The sequence below is a fragment of the Manis pentadactyla genome, chromosome 8 (assembly GCF_030020395.1).
Source record: "Manis pentadactyla isolate mManPen7 chromosome 8, mManPen7.hap1, whole genome shotgun sequence".
Classification (NCBI taxonomy): Eukaryota; Metazoa; Chordata; class Mammalia; order Pholidota; family Manidae; genus Manis; species Manis pentadactyla.
In genome coordinates this window covers 113,800,361-113,815,653 of record NC_080026.1, presented here as the reverse complement: position 1 = coordinate 113,815,653, position 15,293 = coordinate 113,800,361, and the positions used below count along the sequence as shown (strand labels likewise).

Here is a 15,293-nt window from a genome sequence, read left to right as displayed (position 1 = left end):
TAAAAGGAATCAGAGAACTCCCACCCTTCCAACCCAGCCCAGCTCTCCAATTAAAATCATTTCTAAAACAAAACAAAACAAAACATCAGTAAAATGGTACAAGTAATACTGGTAAAATTGTAACATATAATATAGCAAGTATTGATGAATATAGAAAAACAGTAACCTTCATATACTAGTAAAGGTGAAAATGCATATATCCTATGACACAGTAATTCCACCCTTGAGACATCTTTGCACAGATGCACAATGGAACAAGTTCTAGGATATTCTTTGTGACATTAATTATAATAGAGAAAAATTGGAAACAATCTTAAATGTCCTCCATCAGTTTGAAAATATACAGTTTGGCACATTCACAGGACGGATTAGAATTTTAACTAAAGGCACAAAAACAGATCTTAGAAACAAAATTTTGAGTGAAAAAAACAAGTTGTGAAATATTACACACAGCACACCATTTATGTAAAATTTGCAAACTACACAAAATAATTTTTATGGATGCATATTTATGTGTGTGTGTTTGTATATGTGTATGTGTCTATCTATGTGTATAATTAAGGTATGGAACATTTATTTATATACATTATCTATAATGCTCACATAATTAAGATGAAAAAATATATCCACTCTATAGCTGACACTGGAATGCCTGTTATGGAATGGATTGTGCCTCCTCCCACCAAATTCATAAGCTGAAGGACTAACTCTCAGTACCTCAGAACGTGACTGTATTTGGAAATAGGGAATTTAAATAGCTAAGTAAGTTAAAACAAAGTCATCAGTGTGGCCTTAATCCAATATGACTGTTACAAGGAGAGATTAGGCTAACTCAGTAACAAAAAAACAAATAACCCAATTTAAAAATAGGACTCGAAAAGATCTTTCTCCAAAGACGTACAAATGGCCCACAAGCTAATCATCAGAGAAATACAAACCAAAACTACAGTGAGATACCACCTCACATCTGTAAGGATGGCCATTATAAACAACAACAACTAAAAAAACACACAACAGGCATTGGTAAGGTATGGAAAAAAGGAAACCCTTCTTCATAAACTGTTGGTAGGACTGTAAGATGGTAGAACTGCTATGGAAAACGGTGGAAGTTCCTCAAAATATTAAAAGTATAACTACCATATGATCCAGCACTGTCACTTCTGGGTACACATCCAGAAGAACTGAAAACAGGATCTCAAAGAGATATATGTTCACTGCAGTATTAGTCACAACAGCCAAAATATGGAAGCAACCTAAATGTCCATGAATGGATAAAAAAAGGAAATGCATATATATAGTGCTTCTCTAACAAGAATAACCACAAAAAAAGAAAGATGGTCATAAGTGAATAATTATTAAGAGAAAACTAACTAACTAGCAGGAATTCAGAGCTACATTTTAAGACTCTTGACCAGCTCTGCTCTCTTCACTCCTGCCCTTCCAAAAGAGTAACCTAGAAGGAAGCCTCTTATCCAGCTTGAGCGAACTCTACAACCCTAAACTCAGCTCCAGTAAAGATGGCATTCTTTTTGTGCACAAGATCTCCATATATAAGTGGGGAATAAAAATGACTACACTTCCTCAATAAGTTAGCAACATCAATTAAATAAATGTTTTTCCTCCTGACTTCAATATATGCATTTTAAAACATAAGCATTAGAGAAATATGGCAATACCACCATTGTTATGTTCATACTATGTTTCTCAGGGGCTTTGATTAAAGTAAGTAACGATACAACACAGATGCACAGAGGAGATGGAAGGTATGCTGGAGTTTATCTGTCCATCTGTCTGTCATTATAACTTTCCATCCCCCACCTCCTCAATAAATGCACTCCCTTCTTAGCATGGCTCATGCTGCTACAGCCAGGTACCACCACTCTGGCTCAGACCACAGGGTTCTGAGACAGGACAGTAGACCAAGAACAGCAGTACCTGTTAATTAGAGGGTCTAGGACTCTGAGGGTCAACAACCATTTCAGATCACAGTGGATCTACTCACAAAATTCAGATCCGTCCCTTTCAGTATTCACTAATTTAAGATATCTGCCCTTAGCTTGAATAAACTCACCCTTAATTAGACACGACATCACACCTCAAAGGTGAAGATACTGCAGACTATGACGACTAACAAGGGGAGGTCTCTCTACTTTCACAACAAAGACTAATGGAGGACACAATCAAAATCTACAAAACTAAGGAAACCACAGAGTAAACAAATGGGAATGTATGCATCTGACGTTCATTCTGGAACGAAAGGGCTTACTTTGAAGATCCACGTGTGTTGTTAGCATCTGGAACACAATGTCGCAGGAATATTTCCCTATTTCAAGCACAAGCCTTCTCCAAAATATTCCACTTCTATTCTGACCCCTTCAGGACACTGACCAAACTTTACTTTCCAAAAGTTATTTAAAAAGCCCTTCCATAGCACCCCCAGGTACTCAAGACTTACAACCTGGATGGATTCCAGGGCTGACTCTGTATAGCCAGTCTCAGTCATGTGTGCTTAGCTTCACTCACTTATGGCCTACCAGTTTTGTGAAGAAGCTAGATGTTTATGGAGAAAGTGGAAGCAGATAGGCCCACTTAAAATCCTCTGAAAAAACAATCTCAGACAAATTAGATTCGTCACTACATGTAACTACTAGTTCACCTCCACCCAGAATCCTTCATGGAACATCCCTCTGTGGAATCTGCTAGAGGATGACCTCAAATTCCAGTCACCAAACTAGAAGCCTACACTCAAAGAACAAGAATTCTTGGCTACATGTTAGGTAATTACTTGGGGAACTACTGAGTTCTAGAAAATTGGGTTGGGAACAAAAATGTTTCTTTTTGTTACATGCCCACCAACAACTGTAATTCCCCTTTACATTGATACTTAAACCCTGAATACAGTTTTTACATTCATTTTCATACAATCCCTCTAACTAGCCCTAGAGAGCGAGACAAATATCTCTACTAGAGAAAGACAACCTGCACAGAGAGAGGCAAAGTAAGTCACAACACTGGCTGAATCAAGAGGAGAACTGAGTCCTGGCCCCAAAGCCCAGTGCTCTCTCCATGGGACCATGCTACTGGAGTTCCCCTCACCTCGGCCGAACACTCAGCTCCGGAATGGTTCGAATAAATCTAGGGTGACTTATTGGGAGAAACCTGGAGAAAAAAATAAGGTCAAATCATTTCTCTTATTCTCTGTGACCCATAATCTGGAGATGAGAACTTCTCTCTACTCCCCACCAAACCAAACTAAAAAACCACCTGCTCCACTGCCCTATCACCCATGGGTGATGTGCAGGCCTGAGGGTTTCCACTCACTCTCATCCTCTGCAGTAGGTGGCAAAGAGCTGGCTCACCTGATCTTTTAGAATTGTGTATTAAACCCTTAAAACTATTTTTCTCACAGACTATATACTCCAACTCATTCATTTGAATAAGGAGGGGAGGTCTAGACAGAAGAAATGGCTTACTAAGATCCCAGAGTTACTGAAGTTAATATGCAAATTATTAACCAGACTTTGAATTCTTTTTTTGCTTTTCTTATTATGGCAAGGATTTCTGATACAGTAACATATTGCAACTAGATTTAAAGTAAATGACTATATTTAAAGCATGCAGTGGAGGATCAATTACAGTAACTGCGATGTATACTAGAGCAGTAATTATGGGTCAGGAAACCTACCTGCCAAGTCATATGACATACTAGATATTCTCTCAACCTTCACAATGGCCCTACTAGTTACTGCCATCACTCTCACTCTATAAATTAGGAAAATAAAACTCAGAGAGTTAAGTTAACTGCTCAACCTATGGCCACATAATTCTAAGTGACAAATCTGGAATTCAAACCCAGGTCTGACTCTAACCAGTGCTCTTAACCACTATACTATAAGCCATTAGAAAAAAAAAAAGATATAAAAAGGGATTCTTTGCTGAATGTTTTTGTTAACTAAATGAAAATCTGACTGATGTGCAACTTTTTAGAACCTGCCTCAGTTCCCACTGCTTCTCCCACAATTACAATGATCTCCCCTTAAGGCCAGCCCACTCCCCAAAACCTCCATACTTGAATGTCTTCATGTCTCGCCCACCAATCACTCGGGCAGTGACTGTCTTCCCAACTTTCAGCTTGGCAGTAGGAGATGTGCCCACAGGAACATCATCTAGAATATGGGAGGCATGGATACAGCCAATGATGCCATCTTCCAGGGTCACAACGACATGGGTGGGCTTAATGGACTTGACAGTCCCTGTGACCGTGTCTCCAATGGACAGGTTGTGTTTCTTTACAGTCCCTACAGCCACAGCTGGATCCACTTCCTCATCTTCATCAACTGTTTCAGAGTCCTTCTGGCTCTGTCTCATGGTCCTCTTAGCAGCTGGCCCCTCAACAGCCAAAAGAAGACCAGTCACTCCTGGTTCTGTGGTCTGGAGGGTTAGGGAGACACCCTGTCCCACCTGTAACTTCTCCGAGTCAAAGCGGAAGGTGTCATTAAGGTGAGAGGTCAGAGAAAAAGCCACCAACTGGCCAGTCTCCACCAAGGAGGCGACGGCAAAGGACTCCTCCAAGTACTGCACAATAGCCTGGTGTTCACTGCCTTTCTTCAGCTGGAAAAGAAAAACCCACCATGCCCGCTTTTTATAGAGCACAAGTACTCACTCTCATTGCCCACTGGGCAGAGTGGGGGCTGGAGAAACCCTCTGAGTCCAGAGGACCCAAGGCTAGTCTGAGCTGTAACAAACAAGCCTTCACTTCCTCGTCCCAGCTTCTCCACTGTACATGGAGATGACGTGATGTTCCTTGCTGGCAAATACCAGATGGAACAGGGTATTTGTGGGCAGGGCATGCACTCTGCAGTCCATCAGAACCCTATAGCTACCAATCCTAACCTACCTGGCTCACTCCATCATTTACATTACCTGCCTGGCCCTAAAGACAGGGTGACCATATAACCTATCACATGAACCAGAGTGAAAGTCAGTGCTATTATTATCACACCAGGATGAGAGGTATAAACTGGGAATGAACTGGACAAATGCAGGCATATGATCCCTGTCTACTGGCATTTGCATTATAACCCACCAGGGAAGTGAGGGGGTTGAGGGTGCACGTAATGCCTTTAAGACCATGGGAATGGAAGTCATCAGCAAGCTTACCTTTTTGGCTTTTCTATTCACCAGATCGTGGCAGAGGGAAACATGTACTTCCAACTTCAACATATCGACATTTAAGATTACAGCCTTCTTTTTCTGTCCAGATTGCACCTCCTGTCCTGCAGTGCAGAACAAAACACAGTATGATCACCATCTGAGAACATGAGGAAGGGAGACAGCACCCTTGCAAGCCATTAGGCACAAAAAAGACAAGAGGACATGTGTCCTGGGTCTATAAGGGCTGGGGAAACCAAGGGCCTAGCCCCCACAATTCAAGTTCAAGTGTGCCTTGACTTATACAACCTGATACATAAAAATCTCCATTTAAACAGTTATAATAAAAGAATTAATACCTAAATCTTCTTAGTAGGCTGCCAGTTGTCTTGATTTACATTCACACAAGATAGGCATGCCAAAGACTTGTGTGAATCAACTCATCTACCCTATGTATTTGGAAATTCTCTATCCAGGAGAAGAAACAATGGGGCAAAGGGTCACCCCCACCGATGATGGGCGAGACAAAAACACTCACCTGCATGATGGTGTTTCCTGGCTCTCAGGACCAGGCCAGGCACTGGGCCCTCACTGAACACCACAGAGCCATCTTCCAACACCTCCTGCACCTGCAGGTCAAGGACCATCCCTGGGGTCATCTTAGCCAGCGTCTGGATCAACACAGAGTCTGCCAGAGATCCAAAGGAAACAACATTTAACAAAATAAAATATTACCATTCTTTTCCTTTGGAAATGCACTGCCACACAGGCAGCGGAGAGCCACAACAACTGTGAAGAGCAAATCACGTTTGCTAAAAATGCCCAATACCCATGAGATAGCTGGTATCCTACAGAGGTGGAAAAATCTATGCCTCTTGCTAATCCACCTGGCTGTAATTCAAGAAAATAGCCAACAAAATACCAGAAATGCACACTTTTCTTTGTTTTATGAATTTTCATTCTTTATGTTGGGAACCTACTCTCTCAAGGCTCTTAGGCCCAAATCCCATTAGGGTTCCAACAATCCTACATAATGGTTGAAAGCTTAGGAAGGTCAGAATACCAACCCCACATGAAGTGTCCTAGCAGGTCCCTGTTCCATTTTATCATACACTGTACATTTGTTAAATAAAAGAACAAAAAAGAAGAGGTAACTGGTACCACAATAAAAGCAAACCTAAAGCCCTAGAACTAAAGGAAATTTTGACTCTGGACTGGGTGGGAGCACAAGGGGGTACTTCCAGGATGTTGGTAATGATCTTTATCTGAATCTGGCTGGTAGTTAAAAAGGGGTGTCCATTTTACAAACATTTACTGAGCTGCACCCTAAATGACTAGGGCACTTTATGTTGGTCATATTCCCATTTAAAAAGTTTACCAATTTTTTTTAGTATCTGGGAAGCCTGACAACAGATAGGCACTAACTTACAACACACACTACCCACCCCTGCCCCTCATCCTCTGCCCCACCGCCCCCACCTCGGCTGTTCATGAGGCTGCGCACGCCCTGCCGCTCCTCCAGGCACTGGCTCAGAAGGAAGAGGCTAGTGGTGGCCGGGTCCCCCAGGGCGCAATCTGACAGCCGCAACGACAGCAGCATGCGCTGCTTCTCCTCATCCACACTGGTCACCTTTGCAACCACTGTCTGCCCCTCGACAAAGTGGTCACTTGTGCAGGTCACAAACTTGTCACTAATGATCTAAAGGGAAGAGTGGGCAGAAAACAAAGGAAAAGAAGCCCCTGTTAAGACAGCCCTCTTAACACACCAGTAAAGGGTGTGGGAGAGAGGAGATGGGACACAGCAAGTTCCCCTCAGCCCTCCCTCACTATGGCTCTACTTCCCTTCCATAAAACAGGAGAGGCTCTGGCTGCCCAGGAAGCACATCACTGGCAAGTCAGAAGGACACTGAGCCATCCATGTCCAACACCACATGGCAACACTCTACCCCTGACTATGCATGTTTCCAAGGTCCTCTCCTCTGTTCCCATTTTTAAAACTGTTCTGGCAGGAGAAGCAAATAACATTTGTCCAGGCCAAACAAACCTATGGAATAAATATTGATGAATTACGTGCAGCAGAAATGCACTAGGAGCCATTTTCTCACCACTGTCTTACGACTTTGGTCAAACTCCTCCCTGCTCTGGGTCTCAGTTTATACAGCAGGCATGAGGCGGGTTCAACTGTGGGATTGCTAGGATTTTTCCCAGTCTGAAAAGTTTATGATGCAATGAGCTGGGGGGTATTGGGGGCAGTGAGAGTAATTTCAAGGGTATTGTCAAGTGCTGTGGTATGAGGCAGAAAAGGTACCCCTTCCTCCAGGGGGACACAGCCCTGAGGCAGGACACATGGATGGGCAAAAGGTGCATGGACTGAATCCAAGCTCCACCCCTCCTCACCCAGCTGCCTTTTTATCTGGCCCCTAAAAATCTTCCAAGCATCCTGCTCCTTCTCGCCCTTGGCTTCGATGACTGTTGCCTCTCCTCACACGCCCTCATGCATGGAGCTGAACTTACCGCTTTGGGGGCCAGTCCACTAAGACCTGAGGGGAACTGCACAAACACACCATAGTCCTTGATACTCTTCACAAAGCCAATGAGCAGCATTCCAGGGTGGATTTCTGAGAAGCTCTTGGGATCCTGGCCACCCTCCACTGAGGAGACCAAAGCTGGCTTCCTGCAAAGGAACTGGAAGCACTTCATCAAGGAATGTTGCAGAAGGGCAGATGGAATATCCACTTCCCCACCTTCTTTCTCCATTCCACACCCTCTACTAGTGATTCTCTAAGCATACAGAACAGTGGCAGGAGTGTCACCTGCAACTTGTCAGAAACGCAAATCCTAGGACCATCTGAGACGTACTAAGTCAGAAACTTGGGTGGGGCCCAGTGGGCTGTGCCTGAACGAGCCTTCCAGGTGATTCCAATGTGCACTGAAGTTTGAGAACCAATGTTTTACTCATTTCCTTATTAATTCATCTCCAGATACTGGGAGGGGACCAAAAAGGGAACAGTTCATCCCTGCGGTTTGCCAGATGGATTGACAGGTGGATCAGCCATAACACGATCCTCTACAATTTTCATTCTAACCAACCCAATTTCATGTCTTCTGCCTATCTTCACCCAAAGGAGATTTTGTTCTGTCAGAAAAGCAGCAGTTTCCACCTTCACAGCATCCACACCAAGACCAAAAGGAATATTCTAAGCTCCATAGTCCCCAGGGACCGGGCAGGGGGGAAGCAGCTACCATGTTAATCATTCCAACTCATGTACCTCAAGAAGGCTGGATGTGCTACGGGAATATCCTGCTGTCCTGGCAGGCCACACTACTCCCTCCCCAGCACCCTGCACTCCCACTCTGCCCTGACCACCTGCATCTCTTGGCAGGACTTCAATTCCACTCTTACTTTCCACCAGAGGAATAAAGGGGAAGTGCAGGCTTGTCACTGGTCTGGTTTTACAGAGGCATTTCTGAAGTCAAACAGCCAACTTTTTTCCATGGAGTTTCCAACTAAGAGCAGAGAGTGACTGTTTCCCCTGCAAGGGCCCCTGGCTCCTCAGATACCAGTAAGGATACAACACGCCCCTCGCTCTGGCTCAGACACAGGACTCTGTGAAGTCTATCGCCAGCCTGGAGCCAGTGGTACAGCAGTGGGCCGTGGGCAACGTGGTCTGACAAGTGAGGCGTAGGGAGGAAAGCGGGGATGTTGTGGGGCAGCACGGCCACCTCCAGCCCATCTTGGGTCTTCTCTGAAACCTTCACATCCACCAACTTCCCAGGCAAGAGAAGGATAAAGAAGAGCACTGGTGTTGAGAAGAAAGCAACTTCGTCTGGGTCAGGTAGGGATGAGAGGCACAAATTCCAGCACCAGGGATCACTGAGGGGTCAAGATGAGAGGAGCAGCCTTCCTCCGCACCCCAGCCCACCTCCCCAGAGACCTGGAAGGCATGCCGCATGTGTACACGAGGACCGCTCCAGTGCTCACATCACTCCTCTCCCAGTTCCCCTGCTGGGTCTCAGGGGAAAGAGTCTCACAGGCTGGCCCTAGGGGCCGGGGAGGAAGGCAGGCAGCATCACACTGCTGAAGAGCCACTCCCTGACAGAACTGTCCTTTCCCAAGGAGCCTGTGTTGGCTCTGATGCCCAGGGAAGAACACAAGGTCCTCTCTCAAGAGCCTCATTTCCCTCGATCTGGGGACTCTCATCTAGCTATCCCCAGCTTTCCCCTGCAGCACCACGTGTCAGGGGCTCCCTGCTCTCTGCCACCAGTAACACAACTTGTCTGGAGAAGTCCAAGTACCTGCCCAACGTTAATGGCTCTTCTCTTCTTCTGACTGTGTCCCATAAGCTCTCTCTTTGGGTCACTCAACAGCTTGAAGGACAAGAGCATCCTCTCTTTGGAAGGCTCACAGTTCAGCACTGCAACCTTCACCACCTGGTAAGAAACCACACTAGCTTGGCCAACTGCTCCCTGCAGCCCTGGAGGGAGGTGCCCTCCATGAGCCCTGCAGAGGCCTTGGGAGACCCACCAAAACCCAGGATCACATCAGAAGGTAGTGAAAAGAATGTACTGAAAGCTACACAGAACCCCACGAGTCAGCCTTCTGGGTCAAAGGAAGACACGAATACATTTTTTGGTATCCCAAGTTTTTAAAAAATTATGTTTTTTCATTTGTTTCTCAACAGATACAGACTTCACTAGTTTTATAGCACTGACCCCTTGTGGTGACTGTGGCCTCAGAACAACTTCTGATAAAAATGAGGGACACCAGAGTATTCCAGGTAAAGACTAATTTCTCCAGGTTTGCCAGCGGGGATATATGAGGTGCATGAGTTTGCCAGCTTCCACTGAACCCCCTTCAGGGCTTTTCTCAGTTCTGTTCCTCATCTCCACATGGCTGGCTCAGGCCCACCATCCCACATGCTCTCTTCCTTACCCCTTAACAAGTAGCCCCCTATTACTCTTTCAAATCTGTGTTCATGGGTCACCAAGGGTAGGAGCCTGTCCATAGAAAGGGTTACCTGGCCAGTGTAAAAGACCCTCTCCGGATTAGGGACATACTCGGCACTGAGCTCATGCTTGGGCACCAGTCCCTGCACATCATTGTAGAACTTCACAATGCAGCCACAGTCCTTGACCCTGAGGATGAAGCCATGTGTCTGCAGACCAGGCTTGGCATCGGCATAGCAGGTAATGGCAGGTAGTTTGGACTCAACCAGTGTTTTCTTTAGGGTCATCATCAGCTTCTTGGCCTCAGGGTCACAAAGTAAAACCTAGGGGAGGATACTGGCCATCGTCAAGAGAGTTATTGAACTGGTCTCTGAAACCCCCTGAACTCAAAGGCCTCGGTTGGTCCTTAAGAACCTATCTTTTTCCCTCTGAGAATAATCTCACCCACAGATCCTCCCTGTTTCCTGCTGGATGACAATCCAAGAAGCCTTCATTGCTATTTCAGATGTACTTCCTCCCATGCATTCCCTCCTAGACCTACAGCCATATTCATGATCTTTGTGCACCTCCAGAGTCCTGTGTCAGCTCCTTTAACACAGCCTTAGCTCCCTCCCAGATCACTTGCATCTTGTCTAACAGAATGAATGACTCAAGCAATTTTCCACCTCAGTACTGTGCATTAGCTATAAACTAAGACTGAGAAATCAACAATCTCTCATCCCTCAGGTTATCTCCTTGAGGGCCGAAAAATTCCTCTATTTTTAACCTCCTGACCCCAAATCTATACAATTTTGCATCAGTAGATAATCAATACTTAGTTGACTCAACAATGAAATTAAATGAATCTAAGAAAATCTAACATTGTGCCTGCCACACCAGGCCTTACACTAAGCACTGTGTATTACCACATTTAATCTTAACAACTCCTGTGAAGTTTCTCTTGGGATTCAAGCCTTTGTTATAAACTGCTCAAGTTTTGGCAGTTTTGTTTGGGCTATTTCTGTGCCTGAAGCACCCTTGCTCCTCCCTCAACCTCCCAAATCCTATCCAACCTTTCTAGTTCAAATCCCACCTCTTGCCAGGAATCTAGAAGACATTATTGTCATACAGAACTGAATTTGAAAACTGTTTTTACTACTTATTACTTGTGTGTATTTGGGCAAGATGCTTAGCTTTCCTAAGCTTTAATTTCCCCACCTGCAAAATGAGGCTCATAGTACTAACTTAGAGGGTTGTTAAAGATTGAAAGAATTAATGCATGTCACATGCCTAACATAGCAACTGGCACAGGATACATCATGTTACACAGTAGTTGCTACTGATATCATTGATGGTTCTTGCTGCCCAGCCCACCCTCACCTCCCCTCTGAGATATGACCATAGCGTATAGCCTGTACCAACCTGTGCAGCAAAAGATCACATAGGTACTGTAACTCTCAAGTATACTACACAACTCTCAAGGGCAGGGACCCACTTTTCTCTTCCCAATGCCAGACACAGTACTGTAGACATTACACGCTCATTTGTGGGAAAAGGCCTTCAGCTGAGAAAGCACTGCTCTTCCCATCTAGCCCAAACCCCAACAGAAACCTTTCAGGAGCCTCACCCGGCACTGGACCTCATCCCCTGTATGGTACTTCTTCTCTGGATTCTTCATCAGGATGTCAGCCAGGTGCACGGAAGGTACCAGGCCCCTGATCTGCTCGGCCACCTTCACCAGCATCCCATATGGCTTTATGGTCAGCACTGTGCCCTAAAGAGTCAAAAGAAAAGATGCCACGGTGCCTCAAGATTCCTCCACTTCTTACAACAAAGTTTGTCACATCTCTCTTTCAAAGTCCAGCTTTCTGGGCTAACTGTGCCTATTACTCCGGATCTCATATGGCTAAACATACCTCACATTGATCTGGATGCAGTCAGGTTTATTTATTTTGTGTGAGCATGTTCTTCCCATCTGCCTTGTAAGCACACTCTCTAAAAGAGAGGACTATGTCTCCTGAGAAATGAACTCTATATATAAAAGGGATCTGCTCAAATGGAGCTTATTAACTGGACAGGAGAAGCAACTGCAACTGACTTCTTACTAATATCCCAGGTACTCAACAACTATAGAATTAACTTTTGACCTGGTCTAATAAACACCATCAAATCCCATAATTTATGATCTACTGCCTCTGTGTAGTTGGGTGGTAATACTAAGTCTTTATTTTGAAATTAAATACAAGTTATCCAAGGAAAGGAAAAGAAATTCCAGCCAACAGGCAGAGGTAAGGAACATGACTTTAAAAGTGTTCACATGAGAACGAGCTGACAGCTAACATTGTGAACTGCTGAATGTCTGAAGTTGGGGGAGGATCCAATTACATGCTTGAGGTCTTACCTTTATCAATGCCCCAGGTTGGATATCATGGTATCTAAAGTACTGAGCTTCAATAATAGACCTAGAAAAGAAAATACAAGATTCAATAAACTATGTCAAAGGCTAACTAAAATGCAGGGCTACCAAAATCACATTGGCAAGAAGGCCAACCCCAGAAGCAAGGCCAGGAGAAAACTGTGAGTGTGCATTTGTATAGGCACACACCTCTCCACTCCCACACATTAAAACAGACTTACGTCCGCAGAGAGAGCAAAGCCAGTCCATCCATTTGGCTGTAGTCGATGATCCTACACGTGTGAGTGTTCCCTGGTTTAAAGGTCTCAGGACTGAAGGCATTCTTAGAATTGGAGAGATGGCTGAGCTACAAAGTACCAGGTGATTAAGGACAAGTCAGAAACAATAGATGTGAGGCAAGGAGGTGTTAAAGCACACCAAGATGACTAAACATGTTTACCACCCCACCATAAAAAGTCCTCTGATCACCTGATGAAATCATTCCTCTAACTAAAAAATTGCTCTTTACTCTCACAGAATCTCTATAATGTCAGAGAAGAATAGCTTAGATCATGGGTCAGTAAACTACAGCTCACAAGTCAGTGCCTACTTTTGTAAATAAAAATTTTATTGGAACACAGCCATACCCTTTTATTTACATACTGTGTATGGTTGCTTTCAGGCTATAACAATAGAAATGAGTAGTTAGGGCAGAAATAGTATGGACCACAAGCCTTAAATATTTACTACCTGGCCCTTTAAATAAACTATTACCAAGCCCTGGTGCAGATCCTAACTCATTCTTTCACCTACCATCAACCAGGTATCAAATAAGGCAAATTAATTCCAAGGTGTTCTAATATAACAAACATTGTTCTACTCCCTCTGCACATAATCTGCCACACTTAAGGATATTCAAAAATAGGAAATAATACCAAGGGATGAAGGAAGCAGAAAAGGACCCATGTGTCCCAAAAGTCCTTCTAGTGGTAAGATGCTGATGAAACCGAGAGCCTCCTTACCCGGGCATAGGCTAGAGTCCCATCCTTCAGCCTGAAGATGGCCCCAGCCTTGCTGAAAAAGCTCTGGACAGGAACATCGTCCAGCACAGCTCCCAGGTGCTGGCTAGACAGCCGGGTGAGTGGGCGCCCAGGCTGCAGGAAGATGGGGTGTAGGCTCAGCCGCACGGCTCTGGTCCGAGGATGGACACAGAGGACACAGGCCCTTACCTAGATGGGGAAAGGGCATAATGAGCAGGAGGAGGTGCACAGGAGAGAAGGGACCCGGAAGCAGACTTTCAGAGGTCAGACTGTGTATTGACAGGCCAGTTTACTATCAGCAGTAAAACAGCTTATGAAATCAAGCAGCACATGGAATATTCAAACAAAATGTACCAGAGGAACTATGTCCAAGAAATTAATGCTTATTCAAGGCCAGGAAACCATATACCAGGGTCCTCTCAACACCACAAGGCTAACAGTTCCTATGCAACAGAAGCCATTCATTAGCATTTCTGTACCAGAGGCTCATCTGAAACACACCAAAAAAGGCCTGCTCTGATCCTAGAGTTATAGCATATAATATGACCCAAATATGTGACACAAGTACTGTATCCAAATACAACAATGAGGAAAAAATTACCAAAAAAAGTCCACCAAAAAGTTAACAATATCATCACTAGGTGGTGAGAAAATCTATTTTTACTCTTCAAAAAAAAAAAAGCCTCTATAACATCCAATAACATGCATTACTGTTAAAAAAAAAAAAAAAAGGAAGATATCATTTTAGGACTAAAACAATTTCTGAATAACATCTTGGGATTTTCTTCCCAAATATTGATGTTCTTTGTGTAGAAAATTCAAAATCATTGAGTTAATCACTATCAACCCCTGGCTACATAAAAATCCAGTATTTTAACCAGGTGTACTCTGTTTAAAACTCTTTTCCAAATTGGACCTATTCTATTCATAGTACTTTTTAAACTGCATTATTTCTATTTCAGCATGTATCTTGTTCTCTTATGTGACATACTCTTGGAAAACACTTTAAATTACAAAAACACAAGATTCACTGTCAAAAAAAAGGTCAAACTATATGAAAGAGTATGAAATAAAATCTGTAAGTTGCCTTCTCTACAGGCTTCTTTTTAATCTCAGTCCACAGAAATAAGTACTGGTAGATTCTTGTGGTCCTTTCAAAACACCTTTCACTCTCCCCACTGGCTCTCTGACACTGTGACACACACAGTCCTAGGGCTTGCCCATGGCTTAGCTGTAAACACTAGACAGCTGACTGTGACACAGTTCAAATCAAGAAAATACAGATGTGATCTTTCTTACCGCTTGATTTGGGAAATAAGTTCCACCTTTCTTGGGATCCAGGTGCATAAAGTCAACCAGGCCAGTGAAGAATGAGAGGAAGTTTAATGTAAGGCCAAGTGGAGTCACCTAGAAGTAAAAAGTTAGGAAAAACAGCTCTCTGAAGGAACCGTTAACGCGAAACATACTGTTCATACTAACCCAATGCCACAATTCCGTAGTAACTGTGTGTTTCTCCTCTCCCAGCTAACCCTTATGAATCACCTTATAAGATTAAGTGGCAGGACAACTCCTACCACTGGCTGTGTCTTTATTCAGTAAGCTCACCTCCCTTTTGGCCCGAGAGGGTGGGTATCAATCCTCCTACCTTCGGGATTTTCCAATCAGATGTAGGTCACTGTGTACATGGATCCTTGGGGGAACTGCTAGACTGAACTAGAACAAATTGTTGCTAACTTAGTGATCTTCCCAGACTAAAAAGGTAAAACCCAAATGCTTGCAAA

At 44.0% G+C, this 15,293-nt stretch overlaps 1 protein-coding gene across 1 annotated transcript in view; it reads right to left on the bottom strand.

Annotated features, from left to right (window-relative positions):
- PDCD11 (programmed cell death 11) overlaps positions 1–15,293 on the bottom strand; it is a 35,273-nt gene that overhangs the window by 11,714 nt on the left and 8,266 nt on the right. The window contains exons 8-21 of the mRNA XM_057506268.1: positions 14,812–14,919; positions 13,495–13,701; positions 12,715–12,839; positions 12,479–12,539; positions 11,705–11,851; positions 10,170–10,421; positions 9,448–9,582; positions 8,725–8,919; positions 7,666–7,836; positions 6,631–6,850; positions 5,690–5,839; positions 5,161–5,276; positions 4,070–4,611; positions 3,097–3,159 (exon numbers count right to left, since the gene is read on the bottom strand). Of these exons, the coding sequence (XP_057362251.1) occupies positions 3,097–3,159; positions 4,070–4,611; positions 5,161–5,276; positions 5,690–5,839; positions 6,631–6,850; positions 7,666–7,836; positions 8,725–8,919; positions 9,448–9,582; positions 10,170–10,421; positions 11,705–11,851; positions 12,479–12,539; positions 12,715–12,839; positions 13,495–13,701; positions 14,812–14,919 (2,492 nt within the window). The remainder of the gene's footprint in view (positions 1–3,096; positions 3,160–4,069; positions 4,612–5,160; positions 5,277–5,689; positions 5,840–6,630; positions 6,851–7,665; positions 7,837–8,724; positions 8,920–9,447; positions 9,583–10,169; positions 10,422–11,704; positions 11,852–12,478; positions 12,540–12,714; positions 12,840–13,494; positions 13,702–14,811; positions 14,920–15,293) is intronic.